Genomic DNA, 18,533 nt, shown 5'->3' with positions numbered 1-18,533 from the left:
CTCTCCACACACACACACACACACACACACACACACACACGAAAGCTCTGCAGGCAGCTCTCCTCCAGAAGTCAGACCCACCGCCTTGTGAGCTGGGCCTGGGTACACTGTGGCTATAGAAACTATGCTGCAAACGGACTCAAAATTCCAGAAACATAATGAAGAACGAGAACTCTGTGTTTTCTTCCCATAAATGAAAAAGTAACAAAAATCCCACTTTTTGACTCTGGCTGGTGGAAGGCGGCCTCTGGAATTGTCTTCTCAGCCATCCACCGCCTGGTGTCCTGCTGTCCACCTGTCCCCGAGCCCCCTCACCAATGTCCCAGCCAACCTCAGACGAGGTGAGGACCCCTGCGGGGCCCAGTGGGCTGGCAGGACCTGGCACCACACTGTGGCCTGTCCATGGGGCCAGATAGAAAGGCAACAGCAGCCAAGAGAAATGGCCTCCCGCCCTGGAGCCTCAAGGAGGTTTTGCTGGTGAAGGTTCGACTCTAAGGGTGAGACGTTTGGCTCTGAGAAGCCAGCTTCCTGGGGTGATCTGGGGACGCCTGTCCCAGGGCCTGGGGTGGAGCGTGGGAACAGCCAGTCTGGCCTGTTAGCGTCTGGATTCCCACGAGGGCTCCTGGGGAACCTCGTTCCTGAGAACATCTCGTCATGCTTCCCGGAACCACTTTCATGAACACCGCTGGAACCAAGCTCTCTGGGATAAAGCTCTTGCTGAGCTGCTATCGACCACCACACAGTCGCTGGAGAGGGGTGTGTGGACTAGGGCCTGGCACTCGACCCTAGGGACCGACCGAGGGGAGGTGGGCCCCCGAACCCCAGGGTGGGAGGCTGGAACGAGGGCTCGCGGGGGGTGGGGGGGGGCACGTTGCAGAAGCAGCTCCGAGAACTGAGGCTGGAATCCGCCCGTAAGCACCAGCAGGAGGGCCAGCGGGCGCCTAGAGGAGGCGGGTGACGGGGCAGCCGCTGGGCTCGTCCAGGAACAAGGTGCTGAAGATGTCGTTGAAGAAGCTTGGGTGGTACCTGCAGGCTCGCTCACAGTCCGGGTTGAAGTTCACCTCCAGGATCTGCGGCTGCATCACTCGCTTCCCTGATGGCACAGAAGCACAGCCTGTCTCACTCCAGGGAGGGGGGTGCTGGGGGCTGCGGGGCTTCTCTGGGGGGCGGCCTGGCCTGAAGCCTGCTCTTGTAGGGGGAAGACTGGGGCCGCCTCCAGCCCCGGGAGTGCCACGAGCCACCACACCCCGCTCAGATGTCTGGTTCAGTGGGATGCTAGGCCCCCTCTCCTCGCACGCAGGGAGCCTTTCCCCATGAGCCCTCTCCTTTCCCCCTGGTGCTCCGCCCTGCAGGCTGCGGACCCTCAAGGTGGGCCTCCTCTGACCCAGATATCTCCAGGTTAATCAGAGGCAAGGGGCGTGGGGCAGCATGGACCAGGCCGAGGCAACAGCGTCCCCTCTCTGTCCCTGGGGGGCTGGCGTGGTGTGTGTGGGGGGGCGGGTGGCTGGAGGATCGGCTCTGGGTAAATGGGGGTGGGGTGGGGGAGCCCCCTCACCATCTGGACGACTGTCCCACTTCAGCATGAGGTCGACGGCGTACACGGCCCGGGATGAGGGGTAGTCACAGATGCCCAGCGGGGGCGGCCTGGCACACGCCACCTGGAACAGCTCCGTGAAGGCCTGGAAGATTTCAGCCTGGGGGCCGGGAGGGGTCGGGGGACTGGGTCAGGGGGCCTGCAGGCTGACGCTGGGACCAGCCCCTCAGAGCAGCCTCTCAACACGGGGCTCACTGCCCCTTCCTGAGTCCTGGGCTCCAAACGGCCACGTCACCTCCTCCGACATCTTCCATGACCTGCAGCCTGACTCTCACTCCCCTCACACCTGGCACCCACTCCCTGCAGACCTGTGTCCTCCTGCCTCAGATCTTCCACAGCTCCTTCTGCCCCAAGCCTGGCATCTGAGATGCTGACTCCAGGACGTGGGGACCAGCCCCCAGGTATGCGATTCCTGGGATGCACAGAGCCCGTGTCTGTCTCAAGGGTGGTCCTGAAGGCCCCATCAGGCTCCTCCTCTCCCCAAGGAGCACTCATGACACCCCACTAGGGCCAGAGGAGAGGAGGGGGTCTCACCCATACCCTCTCTCTCTGGTGGAGAAGCCGGACCACCAAGAAGAGGCGAAGGCCCCCCATGTGCCTGATGCTGCCCGTGAGGCAAGCCCTGGCCCCTGGAGCTTGACCAGCACTCACCTGGACGCTCTTCCAGGGGAACTCTGGGTACTGCTTCTCAAACTCCGGGATGAACTCGTTGTAGTGTACCTGCAACAGACACAGGGCCCGTCATGCTCCTCCCGGGGCCTCCTCCACGCAGGGACGAGGGAGGCCTGACCTGTCCTGCCTTCACACTCGCTGGAGCTGACACTCGCTGGGGTCCCAGGGAGGCGCCCACAGCCTCTCCAGCTCCACCCCTGCCGGCACAGATCGGGGGCAGGAGACGGGGTCTGAGCTCTGGATGCATTTACTTCCCAGGGCCTCAGTGTTTCCATGTGTAAAACGGGACAGTGCTTCCCGCCCAGCAAACCTGCTTTGCAGGTGGCTGTGAGGTTCCAGTAAGGCAGTGAATGCTGAGGGCTGGCCAACGGGTCACCATGTCCCTCTCAGAACGGTCACTGGAGGCAGAACTTGGACCTGAGCCTGCAGGGCCCATGTCTGAGCTTGGCAACGGCTCAAAGTGCCTGCGGACGGCAAGGGCTTCTCAGGCCAAGACCGCACCCAGCACACACCTGAGCACGCCGCTCGGCGGCTCAGGTTCCTTCCAGAGAGGACCAGGATGGGCTCCCTAAGGAAGCCCAGGGTCCGCACCCTGCTGGACATGTATCCCCCATGCGGGGGCATCAGAGGAGACATGACCCTCAGAATGCCTGCTCCACAGAGGGACGGCGCTCAGGCCTGAGAGACGACCTCAGCTACAGACCTGAGCTCCAGGGCTCAGGGTCCTAGGGACCAGCTGCTAACACAGCCCCGGACAAGAGGAGGGACACGCAGCAGCAGCCCTGCTGGGTGGGCGTGTGGCCTGGCCTCTCTGACAGCACAGGGCCCCCAAAGGATACCTCACACATGGAACAGCGAGTGTTCAGTGCAGCTCAGGGCTTCCCTGGTGCCTCAGAAAGTAAAGAATCTGCCTGCGATGCAGGAGACCAGGGTTTGATCCCTCGGTCAGGGAGATCCCCTGGGGAGGGGCGTGGCAACCCACTCCAGTCTTCTTGCCTGGAGAATCCCATGGACAGACCATGGCGGGTCACAAAGCGTGGGACACAATGAAGTGACTAACACACACACACGGAGTTTCAGTTTGCTAATACATCGCCGTGTGCTGGGGCAGTAAGAGCCCCACTCTCAGGAGCAGCTCTGCTGTGTGGACTTGGGGACCTCAGGGCCACGGCAGGGCAGGACGGAGCAGGGTGGAGAGCGGCTGTGCCCTGCCTCCCGTCTGCCCCGAACAGTCAGGACCAACACCCCTCCGGGCTCTCTTCCTCCACCGGGAGCTGGGCCCTGCCTCTGCCCAGAAGGAGCCTCCCCCATCTGCCCCAGGTGCCCTGCAGGTCAGCTGGGGGTTGATGCCCTCACCTCGAAGGAGCTCTGCCCCCATGCTCTCTTGCTCAAGGCACCCAGACAGCCCAGGGAGGACAGAGGGTCCAGGCGGGGTCACAGGCCAGCAGCGGCCACCCGCCCTGGGCGCCATGTGACACAAGCCAGGGAAGCCTCAGGGCCCCGTTATCTCGACCTGAGTGTGTGTGCCCCTCCGAGCGCTGGGGGCAGCGCTGGGAGGGGACGCAGGTCCCAGAGGGCAGCTCCCCTGACCAGTATGCAGCTCGCCAGGAAGACACGCTGATGGGTGTGGGGTCCCGTCTGCACCAGCCTCCACGGGGACCTAGCTCCCCAGGCCCCGCGAAGCCTCACCTGCTTCAGCACCACTTCCGGGTCATAGTTCATGACAGTGAAATGCTTCTCGTAGTCGTCCAGGTCGTTGAGGGCAAAGGGCCTGCAGGATGAGCAGACGGACACTCAAGTGGGTCCCGAGCGCGGCTGGTCCCAGCGGGGTAGACAGGCAGGTGCTCGGAGCCCCCCGGCCGAGCATCCGTTCTCCCACTGGTGAGAGCGGGCGGGGTGGTCCCATGGCCCCCGTGGGCTCACCACTAGACCCTCACGAGCCCCTGAACATCGACAGGGTCTGGAGGACTGGGGTCTGTCACACAAAGGGGTATTGATTTGGGGAGGGTTACCGCCAGTTATCAGAAATGGGCTCAGCGGGGTCCCTGCTGGGGAAGGAGCCCCGGTGCAGGTGTTCTCATCCAGAGTAAAAGAGGCACACCTCCTCCCTCCCCAGCCCAGCCTCCCACCTGCCGCCCAGCTTTCATTACCGGTTGGAGAACCGCAGCCAGAACACGTCGTAGACGAATAACCTCAGGGGCTTCACCGACCGCAGCAGGAGGATGTAACGGATGTCGAACTTGACCCTCCCCACGTCTTCCCGAAGGAACAAGACGGGACTCTCGATGTACTTGGACACAACCTGAGGACACAGGAGCAGGCTTGCGTGTGCTTGCCTCGCCCCGGCCAGGACAGAGCGACCTGGCCTCCCTGGCCGTGGCTCATGCCCGGGGGACCCCTGAGCACGATCATGCCTGGAGGAGCGGACTCACTCTTGAGCCTACCTCCCCCCCAACCCCAGGCTCGGGGAGGCCCCCGACTTGGTTCCTGCCCCCTGCACTCTGCGTCTTCCTGTCTTTGCATACCTGTGTCTAAAACTGCAACAAGCTCTTTCTCGTCATCGTTAATTGAGAAAAGATGCCACTGATTTTTAGACTTTGAAAACCGGAAACAAATTCTCAGCCATAAATCCACCGGCTCCCCATCCCAGGGCTGGGAACCTCCCCAGTGGTCATCTGGTGACTTGTCTCTCTCGGGCCTCTGTCTGTCCAGGAGCAGAAACTGTGTCCTTCACTTCCCCCACTGCTGGCCCCTCGTTGCTACAGCACCTTTCTCCATGGCCCTGCGGGGCTCCCTGACTCCGCCACCTCCCTCCTGTGGGTGGCCCACTGGGGGGCCTCCCTCCCTGCTGTCAAGGGCAGCGAGCAGCGACTCCTCCCAGCTTAGCGACGACGCTGCCACCAGGACCTGCCGTCGCCGGTCCTCGAGAGCAGGCCTCCCCCCACCTGCCAGCGCCCCAGGGCCCCACCTTGGGGGAGCTCTCGCGGTGCCGGACGATGCTGTGCAGGTTCTTGGTGATGTGGGTGTCCAGGCTGCGGGCCAGGTTCCAGGGCTTGCAGATCCAGTGGTTGTCCTCACCCCTGGGAGCAGAGATCGGTTAGGCTGTGTGCCCCCAGGATTGCGGTCACAGAGCGGGCCAAAGGAGGGGTCCCAGAGAAAACCTCAAGGCTGGGCTTTGATAGCCAGCAGTTAGCTGAGGCCAAGGGAGCTGCCCTCCAGATGGAAGTGCCATCAAGCCCCGCAGCGGGCATGCAGCAGGTGCTGGCCATGGGGCGGGCCAGGCCGATTGGGATGGCGGGGTGGTCAGGGGTGGGGGCGACAGGGGCCTGCTGGGTGTTGTCTCAGCTAGCGGGGCGCACAGGGGAGCTCACCGCCTCTCCCGCTGCTGGAAGTAGCTGATGAACTGGGGCAGCTCCGTGCGCAGGTTGAAGGTGCGGGGCAGCCAGGCCGGGCCCTCGGGGCCGCCCGCCCGGCGCGCGATGGAGGCCAGGCAGTCCTTCACCGTCAGCAGGTTCTCGCAGGGGAACTGGTTCAGCAGCACGTTGGGCCTCTCCTGGCTCAGCTTCCTGCGGGGCCCAGGCAGGTGCCGCCGTTCAGGAGAGGCGGGGGCTCTCAGGGGCAGGGGAGGTGGGCTGGGCCCCTGGGCTGGGAGGTGCCTCACCTGTAGTCCTTGAAGTGTGAGAAGTTGTAGAGGACGTCAGCGTCCGCCTCGCTCTGGGTGAAGGTGAAGCGCGGGTGGGTGAGGTGGCTGAGCACTTGCCGGATGTCTGTGAAGACCCTGCGGGGGCGGGGCTGAGGTCAGCCAGACGGGCTCGGATCGTGCCGTCTGCATTGTCCGCCCAGCGATGGAGCCCTCGGACCCTGGTGACCCTCATCCCCCACTTGTGAGACGGACCCCAGGGCCCAGCTCCTTGTGCTCACCCTGAGAATAAAACAGGACAAACCCAGTGTTTCACCGACCCGGGCTCCTGCCTCCCATGTGCCAACAGGACGGGCGGACACACTTGAGGAGGGCTGCCCTCAGAGAAGCAAGCTGGCGCCCCAGGGCCCCAAGGCCCAGACAAGTGCCCCAGACAAGGCCTCATTCCACGCTGGCACCAGCCCTGGCCCTGGGCAGGGGAGAGGACAGGGGGCCTAGGACTGTGTCTGCCAGGGGCGGTAGACGTGGCCACACTTTGAAAGCAACGGGGCTGTGAGTGAAGGTGGGAGGGAGACAGGACTCCACCTGGACAGCATCTAGCTCATGGCCGGGGCACAGCTACGGCTGGGGACGAGGCGATGGGGCCTTGGTGCAGCCTCTGACCCAGGAAGTGGAGGGGTGTTGGGCGGTGGCCTCGGGGAAGGGGAGGATGGCTAGAGGGGAGGAAACCCCCAGGGTCTGGGGGGAAGGGACAGAGTGGAGGAGGTTTGGGCAGTCAGAGGGAGGGGACCCCCTGGAGACAGAGGCCAAGCTGCCCCGACGCGGCTTTATCTGGGGGGGCATCCCTCTGCACCTTCCTCACCTGTAAAATGGACCGTCTACTTCCACCCCGTTGGAGCCTGGGCTTGCAGGCCTACCTGGCCTGACGGAAGCTGCTAGCCCACAGCTGCAGACAGCTGGCCGTGGCCCCTCCTGGCCGCCTGGGTGCCCAGCACTGTTGGCACTGTCCGCGCTGGCTCCCGGCTCACCCTCCCTTCTCGGGCGTCTCTCTGTGACCCTCAGACCCCACCCCTGGGGGTCCCGTCACTGCTGTGCTGCCCGGAAGCGGCAGCCTGCACGGGGGATGTCCCAGGAGTCTGGGGACTGCGTGAGGAAAGGCAGCGAGGAGAAGTCTCGTCACAGTCTGGGGGTGCGGGCGGGCTACGCACTTGAAGATGTGGTCGCAGGGGTACCCCGCGGGGCTGATGGCCAGGGGCAGCTTCTCCTTGTTCTCCTCCAGTATGGCCTAGAAGGGAAACGCTGGAGGTAGAAACAGACCTTCAAGAAAGGGAGCAAGTGGGCACAGGCCTCCCGCCCGGCACACCAGGCTTGTGTGACCCCGGGGCCACACCTGGCTCAGGCAGAGCCCTTCTCAGGTGCCAGGGCGCCCGGAGCCCCCCGACCAACCCCCGCTCCAGGATCCTGGGGCTCGAGGCCGCTCAGGTCCCGAACAGCCTGTTCCGTGTCAAAAGAACAGTGTAGACACTGCTCTCAACCTTCCTGTCGCTTCTAAACGCCTCTTCCAAGTCACAGGCCATCCAGAAGGTGCCGGGCCTTTCCCAGCCAGGGTCCTCTCTGAGGGTAAGTGGCGTGATGGTTTAAAACCTGTTCACATACTGACATTCCGTTCAAAAGGCAGAGTTAACAACACATCTCCCCTTGAGTGTGGGTTGGGCTGAATGACATGTTTATAACCCACGGGAAGAAGCGGAGTCTGCAAACTCGTGAAAGGGCCTGTGGCCTCCTCCCATCTCCCTTCGGATCACTTCCTCCCAGAGTCAGCCGCCATGTCTCCCGAGGATGGTCAAGAGGCTCCCTCCACCCCCACAGCCAGCGCCGCCTCCCCAGGCGTGAATGCGCCACGTGGGGGCTGGTCCTCAGCCCGACCAAGCCTCAGACGACAGCCTGAGTGTGCTCATGAGAGCAGAGGCTAGAAACACCCAGCTGAGCCACTCCCCATCTCCTTTCCACAGAAAGCAGGACCTAACAAACATCTGCTGTTCTGAGCAGCCACGTTTTGGAACAAGCTGTCACCTGGCACCTGCTGACTCATACAGGCAACCCCAGGGCCCAGAGCACAGGCCTGACCCAAATGGGTCAAAAACCACCAGGATGTTTAAGAAAACCAGTGTCTGGACTCTTCTCCTCTTCTTGGGCCAGTGGGGGGCATTCCCCCTACACCCCTGAAAATTACTGATTTCATGTTCCTTTAACAAACTCAAGACCAGGAAGTCTTTGTCCCTAAGCCACCCGTCATCCACTCCTTTGCATTCACACACTCATTCAAGTGTTCAGTAAGCCGCTACAAAGCGCAAGCACTCTACGAGGCTCTGAAATACACCTCTGAATTAAGAAGGGTGGTCACTGAGTTTCTAACAGGGCTCAATCACCATTGGCTTAAATTCACAGGGAAAAGTGCCAACAGGCCCACCACGTCAGCCCAGCCCTCCCAGCCAGAGGATCACAGAACAGCTAACACCAGGCACCCTGCCCACTCATCTCGGGGTTAACTCGCTTCCTCCTTTCACAATCCTCTGGGGCGCTCGGTGGACTGGTAGGGGGCAGAGAAACGTCAACATGATGTGGAAAGGCTAGAGCCTCGGCCCGCAAGTTCCCAGGACCCTCCGAGTTTGGACTCCAGCTCTTCTGCCAGCTGTGTGGCCTTTGACAAGTGACTTAACCTCTCTGCGCGTCAGTTTCCCCACCCCCCACTAAATGACGATACAACAGGAATGGAGGTCCTATTCTAAGGGCTACAGCTGAGCATGCCCATCAAGTGCTAAGCAGAGGCTCGTGCATCCCTTGGTTTCCAACTGGGATGAGTGGATGAGAAGCAGCGGCTGGAGATGAAGGCGGGGGAGGAGGAGAGGGAGCTGGGGTGTTAATTCCCACTCAGCTCTACCTGGTTCTGCTCCCAAAGGCTCTGCTGGCCGCACCAACCCTGGCTCCCGATGCTGGCCTGCCCCACAGACTGGGCCCTCCACCAGTCAGGCCCTGTGAGTGGGTCCCCTGGTCCCAGGGGGTCCCAGACAACAGACTGTCATCCCCAGCTACGATGCTCATGATGACCACTTGTGGGCCTACTGTGCGCCATGAAACATAGCGTGTAGTGTGTAAAGTGTCCTCACACCCCCGGTGAAGGAGGTGTCATGAGACGAGGGAACTGTCCCAAGCCAGGATTCACAGCCCAGCTGCGTGGCCCCCACCGCAGACCCCATATGAGGAGCAGCACCCCACCACCCTCCACCAGCTCCACCCCACCCTCTGAAAGGACGGTTCCTAGCATTGGGACCCCGGGGTCTGGGCTCTGAGCTGATGCCAAGGGGTGCGGCCACATGCAGTTCATGTTTGCTCGCCGAGCTCTGAACTCGTGTCTCGCAAACACCCCCAGACTCCTCTCTACCTCCCACTGCAGCCAGCTGCGGCTCCGTGACATTTGGTGACCTGGCGGAGGACATTCCAGAAGCCATCGGGCAAACAGGCCCCGGGTGTCGGGGCCAAGGTCCCACCTGGTAGTGCTCGGCGGGCGGCTCAGGCGTGGAGGAGCTGAGGTCCAGCAGGTCGGTGGGGGCCCAGGGCAGCAGCACGCACCTCCGGATCAGCGGGTCGGCCTCTCCATAGGCGAAGTCCCGGGTCACCTCCTCTGCACCAGGACACGCGGGCTGTCAGCGGGGTGGCGGGAGAGCGGCCGGCCCCTCCTTGGGGGGTGGCGGGGCCCACTTACCGCCCGTGTCCAGGTCCCTCAGGGGCCACAGCAGTGTGTAGGCCACCTGCTGGGGCATGTAGAAGAAGGGGGCGGTGGTAAAGCTGGGCACGTCCGCGTGCTGGATGCGTGAGCCGAACTCATCCATGATGTACCACACGGGCACCTTCTCCTCGGCCGTCTGCGGGCAGAGCACACGCCACCCTCACCCACGGGTCCTCCGGTCCCCACACCTTTCCTGGCGTCCACAAACCGAACACCGGCTGCCAGCCCGTCTACACTCAACTCTCAGGGCCTGGAACACCCAGCAGGCACGCCTCTGGCCCCCTGAACACAAGGCTGCCGGGCCAGGGGGCTGCTGTGTGATCGTGGGTGGGGTAAAGGTGTGTGTAAGGGAGGCACTTAGCCCAGCAGCCACATGGGGGTGCTTGGTTTTGTGTGGGGGTGGGGAGGAGGGGGAGTTCAGGGAAGGCTTCCTGGAGGAGGTGACGGCTGTGATCACGAGAAACAACTTTTGTCTTTTCCCCAGCCTGAAAGTAGGGGGCTGGTGCATGGGGGTGGGTCTAGGGGTGAGCTGGGGAGTGATATAAGCCCCAGAGCGTGCTGAAGGGACCAGACTCTACTCCTGAAGGCAGCAAGGAATCACTAAGGGCGTTTAAGAGAGTGCTGGAACCTGCAGACACTGGGAAAGAGACAGCCAGGTCGCTGGGCCCACGTCTAGGGGCCTGGGCCAAGGTTGTGTCCAAGGCCATGTGGACACCTGGATCTCCGGCACTGGCTGGGCCGAGGCCAAGAGTAACAGGCCCATGACGAAGTCGCAGGGAACCAGGGCAGCTCCCACTGGCCACGGGAAGGGGAGCCTGCTCACTTGTGGGGTCAGGGGACTGCCTCCCACCAGCCCTGACAGCACGGGGCAGCGCAGGCCCGGCTGCCCCCCTTGGGGCCTGGCTGCCCGCTCACCCCGTGCGCCAGCTGGTAGGTCTGGTTGAACTTCCACATCTCCTCCAGAACCAGGTCCACAGCCTCCGCGCTGGGCAGCTCGCCGTGGAACTCGACGCCCATCAGGTTGGCCATGCGGTGCAGCAGCCCCGGCACCTGCTGCAGCTGCTGGCGGGCGTGCGTCACGCGGCACGTCCAGGCGTGGTCGATGAGGAAGATGCTGCGGGCAGAGGCCACGGGGGGTGGGGGTGGGGGTGGGTGAGGCTGCCACGCAGGCCAGGCAGGAAGGGGGGAGAGGTGGGCGAGGACCAGCGGGGGGAGCCGCGAGAGGAAGAGCTCGCGGCTGTGGCCTGGACCCGGTGCCGGGCCTGGGTGGGGGTCTGGCTCTGCCCGCTGATTTGTCCTGGGAAACTTCCATCCCTCTCTTCCAGTTTTTCTCAAACAGGGCAACACATCCCTACCCACCCCATCGCGGGCTGACGTGAAGATCAAATGAGACAAACAGCCGACCGCCTACATCGGATCCTCACGCGTGGAGGGATTGACTGTTACAGTGATCACGGTGAACATTAAGTGTCCTTGGCTGGATTCTGAGCTGCTGCAAAGTGGGCCCATGCCCCCCACCTTGCGACCTGCAGGCAGATGCGCCAAGAAGCCCCACTCAGAGCTTACTTGCGCTCATCCAGGACTTCTGGGCGTTGCTCAGTAGGTGCCAAGGCCTTGTGCGGGAGAGGCTTCGAGTCCTCACGTGTTCAGACAAGCAGCCCACCCAGGCCAGTCTCCTGGGCTGGCTATGTGGCTCCCACACCACCTCGCTGGAGGGCGAGAAGCTCCCCTGCAGGCCCGAGGCCCTGCCTGCCCCCAGCCTGCCAGTCAGGCTGCCCGACACCACCCCAGCCTGGTTGGACGTGGACTCCCTGACGCACAGCCCTGGTCCCCCCCACCCCACTAAAGCAAAAGCAACAGCAAGGATTCCAGTTCTGCGGTTGGGGGCCAGCTCACCACGCTCATACCACTTTTTGTTGGCACATCCTGAAAAAAATGAAGACTTAGCCCGGCCCTCGTGCACAAAGCCAGGAGCACCGGAGCGGGCGGGGGGGAACCCGGGCAGGTGCACACGGGGCCTGCCGGAATGGGGGGTGTGGGAGCGGACGGAGGCTGGGCCTGGCCACTGGGGTAGACTCACAAAGGTCTGAGCTCCCAATCTCAACACCATGCCCGTCACACCCCAGACCTGCCTGCTGCTGCATGTGGAGGGGGCAGGGAGGCAGGGAGCCCCGGAACCCCTTGAGGAGGCCGCTGGGCCTGAGTCCTATGGCTGGCACAGGCGGGAACAGAGCAGGCACACACACGGGTCCGCTGTACTGAACTTAATGAGTTTCTGAGTCAGAGAGTACATGGGTGGTGGTGCCTGTCTGCTCTGATTACCTGTGTGGCCCCTCCCACCCCACCAGTGGCCAGCGAAGGAGCTGGGAAAGCTCTGCGGGAAGAGCTACGGACAAAGACGCCCAGGGACCCACAGGGTTTGGTGAGTTCCCCCCGCCCCACCCCTGCCCAGGGTTTCAACAAAGTCGTGCCTGCCCGGCCTGAAGACAGTCCCTCGGCCCCTGAGAGGCAGGAAGCCTGGGGTCCAGTCCTGGCCCTGGCCCACCTCTGGGCCCCCCACAAGTCCCCACTCAAGGAATCAACCAGGCCACGCTGCTCATGTTCCCTGATGTGAAGTCCAGGGCTCCTCCCCGGAGAACCAGATTCAGCAGGACCAGTGGGAAGGCCCGGTGCGGGGCGTGTGGGGGGGTGTTCCTGGAAAAGCCCAGGCTCACGAGTTAAGACGGCCCTGGGGATGACACCCACACCTGTAACCAGCTGGGCGATCCTGGGTGAGCCTGTCCCCACTGGGTCCTCACCAGCAAGACGGGACCTCGCCACACGTGGTCAGTGGGACCACTGGGACAGTTTAAGAGGCACCCGGGGGGAGGCTGCTCTGAGGACAGTATGAAACATGACAAACACGGGAACATCGTCAGTGTCGGGGCCGATGGGGCCCAAAGTCCAGCTGGAAACGCAGCGGCCACCACGCACCCCGTCTCAGGCTGGCTTAAGTGGCCAGTGGTCTGGCCCGGAGGAGCAGGGGCGCCTGCAAGTACTGCTTCTCCCGGGGGTGATGGCCGGGGTGACGCCCTTCAAGAGGGAGCCGCGGCGCAGGTGAGAGGCGTCCGGACCGCGGCTCCTTACCTGTTGGGGTCGGCCGCCTGGAGCCCATTCTCGTTGGTCACGATGACCTTGTAGCAGAGCTCGCTGCCAGGGTTGGGCTTCTTGCGTGCTTCTCGGGCCACCTCGTCCTCACTCTCCTCCTCTTCGGCTTCCTCCACCTGCATGATCCCGAACATCTCCCCAGCGTCGAAAACCTGGGGGCCAGAGGCAAGGGGGCATTGGCAGGACACCCCATTCCTGCCCCGTTCCTTCTGCCACACACTGGCCTCGGGGACGAACTGAGCCCCGAGGAGGACAGGGCCTCTTTACGGTCCAGTTGCCCATCTTACACCCGGGAGTCAGGTTCCCAATGAGCGGGAAGGAGGCCCTCACCTCCCCTGCCAACACAGGCACCATTATCGGGGTGCCCCAGCCTGTGGGACCCACGCCTGGGGGAGGGACTACAAGCGAGCCTCCCAGTGACAGCCAGTCTGGTTTCCTGCTTCACAGGGAAAATGTGGCCCAGAAGGCCGACGGGGTGGCTCCGCTCACAGTTCCTGGAAAAGGCAGGATTATGGTGGGCCAGGGACTTCAGCTCAGCTTTGTTCTCACCAGATCCACTAACCCAACACCAGGGCAGCGGAGGAGATTTGGAAGGAAAAGGGGGGGGGGTCAAGAGCGCTCTGCAACCATGCCCGCCCAAGTCTGCACCAAGCATAGGCCTGGCGCTGGTATCCTGGGGCCCCGGGCCAGGAAGGGACAGAAGGGAAGGGCCTGGGTTTCCTTGAGTTTCCCTGGCAACTGCGAGCCACTTGCAGCTGGTGAAGGGGGCAAGCCAGTCAGTCCCCACAAGGCCACACTCAAGACCCAGAGTCTGCCACAAGTTGGCAGGTCACCGAACCATTCCATGCCTCAGTCTCCCCATCCACACAATGGGAATATTACAATCTATCTGCGGCTTGTTGGGAGGACTAGCTGATTCACACACACGCAGAGCTTAGAGGCTAATAGCTCTGTAAGCACTGGCCACCACGACACTTCTGAGCCTAGTCTCTCACCAGCGAAGGTGCCATCAGCCACCTTCCAGGGGAGCTGAGAGCAACACATCAAATCAGACAGTGCACAGAGTCCCCGGCACAGCAAAGACTCAACAAAAACCAGCTGCCCCTAAGATGTATTTCCCACGACTCCACTAAAAACCGGAGACACACGCATCCCAGCAGCTGGCCATCAGCCATCCATTCAGGCACGAACGGCGCTGATGTGCTGGGCCGGACAGGCACCCGGGGGTGTGAGGATGAGTGACGCATGGCCTTGCCCTGGGAGCTGACGACACAGAGCCAGAAGGGGCCATCTGAGCAGCCCAGATAACCCCTGCAGGGGCGCCATCCTCTGAAGTGAGCAGCGAAGGAAGCAGATGATTAACTGATTTGGCTGCTCCAGGTCTCTGATGCAGAATCCTATAGTTGCAGATTGTGGGCTCTTGTTGCCTGACCAGGGATCAAACCTGGGCCCCCTGCATTGGGAGTGGGAAGTCTTAAGACACTGGGCCACCAGGCAAGTCCCAGTAAGGGGAAGATTTCAACGTGTGGCCGTGGGATGGTGGTACAAGGACTTCAGGCAGAGTAGCTGGGGCAGGAAGGGCTGTGGGGCCGGTCAGGTGCATCCCAGGGGAGCTAGGGCACTTTCTGGGATGGAGTCTTGAACCGCCCCCCACCTCCCCCCCAGAAAGCCTGGAGGCGGGGGAAGCCACAACCCTTTTTCCGGTTTGGAGTTTAGGAGAGAACAGCTCAGAGGCTGGGGTCCAACCCAGAACCCCAAATCTCAATCCCTCCATGCCGAAACCTGACAAGGGGGAGGTGCAGTGTAGGACCCACCCTCCCCCAGCTGTGACACCATCCCTTCACAGAGGGGCTGGAGAATCCCCTATGTGGTAGAGGAGAGGAGTGGTTTTGCAGCTGGGAAGTTCCTCTTGGCCAGAAAGAGCTGAAATTTATTTCAAAACACTCCCCATGGTTTCCAAGCCAGTGGGGGGCTGGAGGGGCCCCCATTCCTCGGTCAGCAGGTGTCTGTTCTGTCAGCCAGCATCCTCCCCCACACCTGGGCCCCTAACAGCAGGTCTGTCAGAACAAGGGCTGCAGGTTTGGGTCTGGCAAAGTGGTGACTCACAGGTCTGCCCATCACCCAAGGGAGGGTCATGGAAAAGTACTAGGTGCCCCTGAGCAGAACAATGGTGGCCAGGATGGAGGGGACATTACACTTTGGTGACTACGTGCTGGGTACACCTCTGCACCCAGACTCCACCAAGACCGTGGGAGCTGGGGCCATGTTTCCAGGACTTGAACTCAAGACGGGTAAGTGACTTGCACGAGCGCCTTCACTGCCCACGGAGGCTGGCAGGGCCAGGGCTAGGGTGTTTCCACCTCATGATCCATTCACCCAGCACCAGAAGGCCATTTTATCCTATCAGACTCTGCGGTCCCCTTCCTGCCCAGCAGAGGCCTGGGACTAGGGCAAGTGCTTGGGAAATGCTGGCAAATGGAGGGCAGGCTTGAGGGGGAAGGAAATTCACTGTTAGAAAAGGCAGGTGCCAATAACACTGTATCTTTTTTATAGCAACTCCCCTTGTTTTGAACAGGAAGGTACTTGGTCCACGGCCCCACCCCCTTCCTGGAGGTCACACGTCCAGAGGCCGGCTGAGAGGGTGGGGTTCACCCAGCAGCCGCTGGGGTCCCAACGCACTACTTGCACTGCTTGGTCTGTCTTGACCCAGGACGCAGCCCGTGAAGAGCCTGGCTCCAGCTCAGAAGGTCCCAACAGCTGGCCCATGAATGTGCACTGGCTTCAGCATCTGGGCAAACCACCAAAATCCAGGGCTCACCCCTCAGCTACGACCCTTCGGAGGTAGAGGCTAGAGCACAGGCCAGCGGAAAGGAGCTGTTCCTACAAGGGAGACCCTCGAAGCATCCGAGCTCTTAAAAAAATTTTTTTTTTTAAATTTTTCGGTCGTGCCATGAGGCATGTGGGACTGAACCCCTGCACTGGAAGCCTGGAGTCTGGACTGCCAGGGAAGTCTCCGAGCTCTTTTTTTTTTCGTTTTGATGCTGTCTCTGCCTCCCACGGCCTCAGTTTTCCTTAATCAGCAAGATGACGGTGACCTGGGGCTCAAATCAAATGAAGGAACACGAAAGAATTCTATGAAGAAAGCTTCTAGTTCTGAGGTCAGACAGACCTTAGGAGGGTCACTTCCTCTTTCCGAGCCTCAGTTTTCTCAACTGTAGGAAAGGGGTGATGGATCCTAACCCTCACAGGGCTGCTCTGGGCTCGGATTGTGGAGGACTCAGCCCAGGGCCTGGCATGCACAACGGGAGCCAAAGTTCATTTTAGTTCCAGTTCTCGCCGCAGCCCTGGCCCAGCCCCAGGTGCTGGCAAGACCGGGGCTACAGGTAGAGGCTCCGGCCGCCGCTCTTAGGCCCCAAACCGCCACGAAAGTGAAAATTTAAGGCTTTTGGACATTAGGCCATGCTCAAATATCCGGCCGCGTGCAACTCCTGCGTCGTCCATCCACGCCGGCCCCCGACTCTCCCCGTGCGCGTCTCACCCAAGCCCGCCCGGGAACGCGCCTTCCCTCCCATCTCCACTCCGCCAAACACCCCCGGCGCGCGCCTCCCCCCTCCCCCCGCCCCCAGCGGTTCTCTGCCCGGAACCGGACCGCTGACCACACCCTCCCAGGTAGAAAAGTCCAGAGCCACCCAACCCGGCGGCGCGCTCGGGACCGCTGCAAGCGCGCCGCGAGGGCCCGCACCCCGGCTCCGCCCTGCACCCCGGGCCTCCCCGCACGGCGCCCCAACCGGCACCTCGTGCTCCAGCTTGTGCAGGAGGCGGCCCCAGTACCGCTCGGGGACTCCCGACGCGCGCAGCGCCGGGCCGTGCAGCGCCACGAACTCGGCCAGGGCCGCCCGCGCATCCTGCTCGGGGTCGAGGACCGACTCTGGGCCCGGCTCCGGCTCCGGCTCTGGCGTCAGGACCCGTCTGCTGCCCTCCGGCGTCGGGTCGGCCTGCATGGCGCCTCCGCCAGCGCCAGAAGCCCAGCGCGGCCGTGGAGCCCGCCGGCCCGGCCCTCCAGACTTGGCCCGCACGCCCCGCCCTCCTCCGGGTTCCCCCGCCGACCCCGCCCGCGAGCCCCTCAAGCCCCGCCCACAAGCCCAGGCGCCGGGCTGGCGGAAGGGCCTCCGAGGCAGCCCGGGGGGCGGGGCCTCCCGAGAAGGGCGCGTGCGTGAGCGCTCAGGGGCGGGGCCTTTGCGGCTCGGGGGCGGAGCCTTTGTGGCTCTTGGGGCGGCTGCCGGCGTGTGCGCACGCGCGGCTGGTGTGGGGGCGGCGGTGTCTTCTCGTTCAGCCCGTGGCTGTTCGGGCGGATGCCGGAAGTGAGTATGTATCGCTCCCGGGCGGTCGGAACAGGATGGGGTTCTAGACTGCACCGAAAGGGGATAACGGAGGCTCAGAGATACCCGTGGGGCAGAGAAGCTTCCTCGAACCGCACCGATCCGGCCTTGATGACTTGCAGACGCACGGAGGCGGGAGGCGGGGAATCCCTCGTTCTTTTGAATGCATTACCAGATTTTAGGTGCAGCAGAGCATTGACTTGTCTCAGTTTCCTTACATTTGGTTTCAGAATATGAATTTATTCAGATAAAACTGGGAGTTTTTTTTTTTAATCCTTCCTAGAAGTGCGTTGTATTGTTTTCCATTTTTCAACTTTTCAGTAATTGTAATTTGCTGGAAAGTGCTGCTCCTGCTGCTAAGTCGCTTCAGTCGTGTCCGACTCTGTGCGACCGGGTAGATAGCAGCCCACCAGGCTCCTCTGTCCCTGGGATGCTCCAGGCAAGAATACTGGAGTGGGTTGCCATTTCCTTCTCCAGGAAAGTGCAAAGGCAAAGATTTTTTGTGTGTGTGTGCTTCAGTTGGTGAATATCTTGATTAAAAAACTTTAAGCTGATTTTGAAAAAAAATGCACTAGTTTAGAGGACTTGTTCAATGGGACTAGAACACTTTAAGTTGTTGTGCAAAAGCTCAAACTTCCAAATTCTAGGTGATGATGAAATAAAATTCACATTTTATGGCAAGACAGAAACTTAAGCATAAAATCCCTCCCTTTTAGTATAAATTGTACCTCTGCATTAACCAAACCTCCTTGGAAGATAACTTTCCTAATCTTATCAAGGATCTGTACTCCTTAGGAGATTAGCTTCCTTCTTAACCCTACAAGAGGCCACAGTGACCCATGACCCACTACTTGTTTTGTGCACTGTGAATCTGGATTGTGTAGACTGTTGATAATATATCATTTAATGTATAGCACTTTTGGAGAAGGAAGTGGAAGCTCACTCCAGTTTTCTTGCCTGGAAAATCCCATGGACAGAGGAACCTGGCGGGCTACAATCCGTGGGGTCACAAAGAGTCCATGGGGTTGTAAGAGTCGGACACGACTTAGTGAGTAAACCATAGCATTTTGTCTCAAAAACTTAAAACACACCTGTAACTCAGTCAGTAAAGAATCCACTGCAATGCAGGAGACCCAGGTTTTATATCTGGTTTGGGAAGATCCCTGGAGAAGGAAATGGCTAACCACTACAGTATTCTTGCCTGGGGAATCCCATGGACAGAGAGCCTGGCGGGCTACAGTCCGTGGGGTCACAAAGAGTCAAACACAACTTAACGACTACACCACCACCACCACCTCCATGGTCAATGAATAG

The 18,533-nt window shown here is 61.4% G+C and overlaps 1 protein-coding gene across 1 annotated transcript; it reads right to left on the bottom strand.

Moving 5' to 3' along the window:
• Nucleotides 1-258: 258 nt before the first annotated feature.
• TTLL12 (tubulin tyrosine ligase like 12) lies at nucleotides 259-16,948 on the bottom strand. The gene is made up of 14 exons (XM_043440200.1): nucleotides 16,635-16,948; nucleotides 12,820-12,992; nucleotides 10,609-10,807; nucleotides 9,670-9,829; nucleotides 9,455-9,588; nucleotides 7,115-7,191; nucleotides 5,928-6,044; nucleotides 5,638-5,832; nucleotides 5,235-5,346; nucleotides 4,417-4,568; nucleotides 3,956-4,037; nucleotides 2,246-2,314; nucleotides 1,556-1,694; nucleotides 259-1,093 (listed from the first exon to the last, which is right to left on the bottom strand). Exons 1-14 carry the CDS (start codon nucleotides 16,839-16,841, stop codon nucleotides 942-944), a joined length of 1,968 nt encoding a protein of 655 aa, XP_043296135.1. The 5' UTR covers nucleotides 16,842-16,948; the 3' UTR covers nucleotides 259-941.
• Nucleotides 16,949-18,533: the final 1,585 nt, after the last annotated feature.

The sequence above is a fragment of the Cervus canadensis genome, chromosome 21 (assembly GCF_019320065.1).
Source record: "Cervus canadensis isolate Bull #8, Minnesota chromosome 21, ASM1932006v1, whole genome shotgun sequence".
NCBI classification, from domain to species: Eukaryota; Metazoa; Chordata; class Mammalia; order Artiodactyla; family Cervidae; genus Cervus; species Cervus canadensis.
This window is presented reverse-complemented; position numbering and strand designations above follow the sequence as displayed.

What these genes read in the sequence shown, in the direction of transcription:
- TTLL12 (XM_043440200.1), bottom strand. Translation starts at nt 16,841, where the DNA reads ATGCAGGCCGACCCGACGCCGGAGGGCAGCAGACGGGTCCTGACGCCA. An exon ending in CCTACCAGCTGGCGCACGGG is followed by an intron (nt 9,830 to 10,608) that starts GTGAGCGGGCAG and finishes CTCTGCCCGCAG; the next exon opens with ACGGCCGAGGAGAAGGTGCC. An exon ending in GAGGGACCTGGACACGGGCG is followed by an intron (nt 9,589 to 9,669) that starts GTAAGTGGGCCC and finishes GTCCTGGTGCAG; the next exon opens with AGGAGGTGACCCGGGACTTC.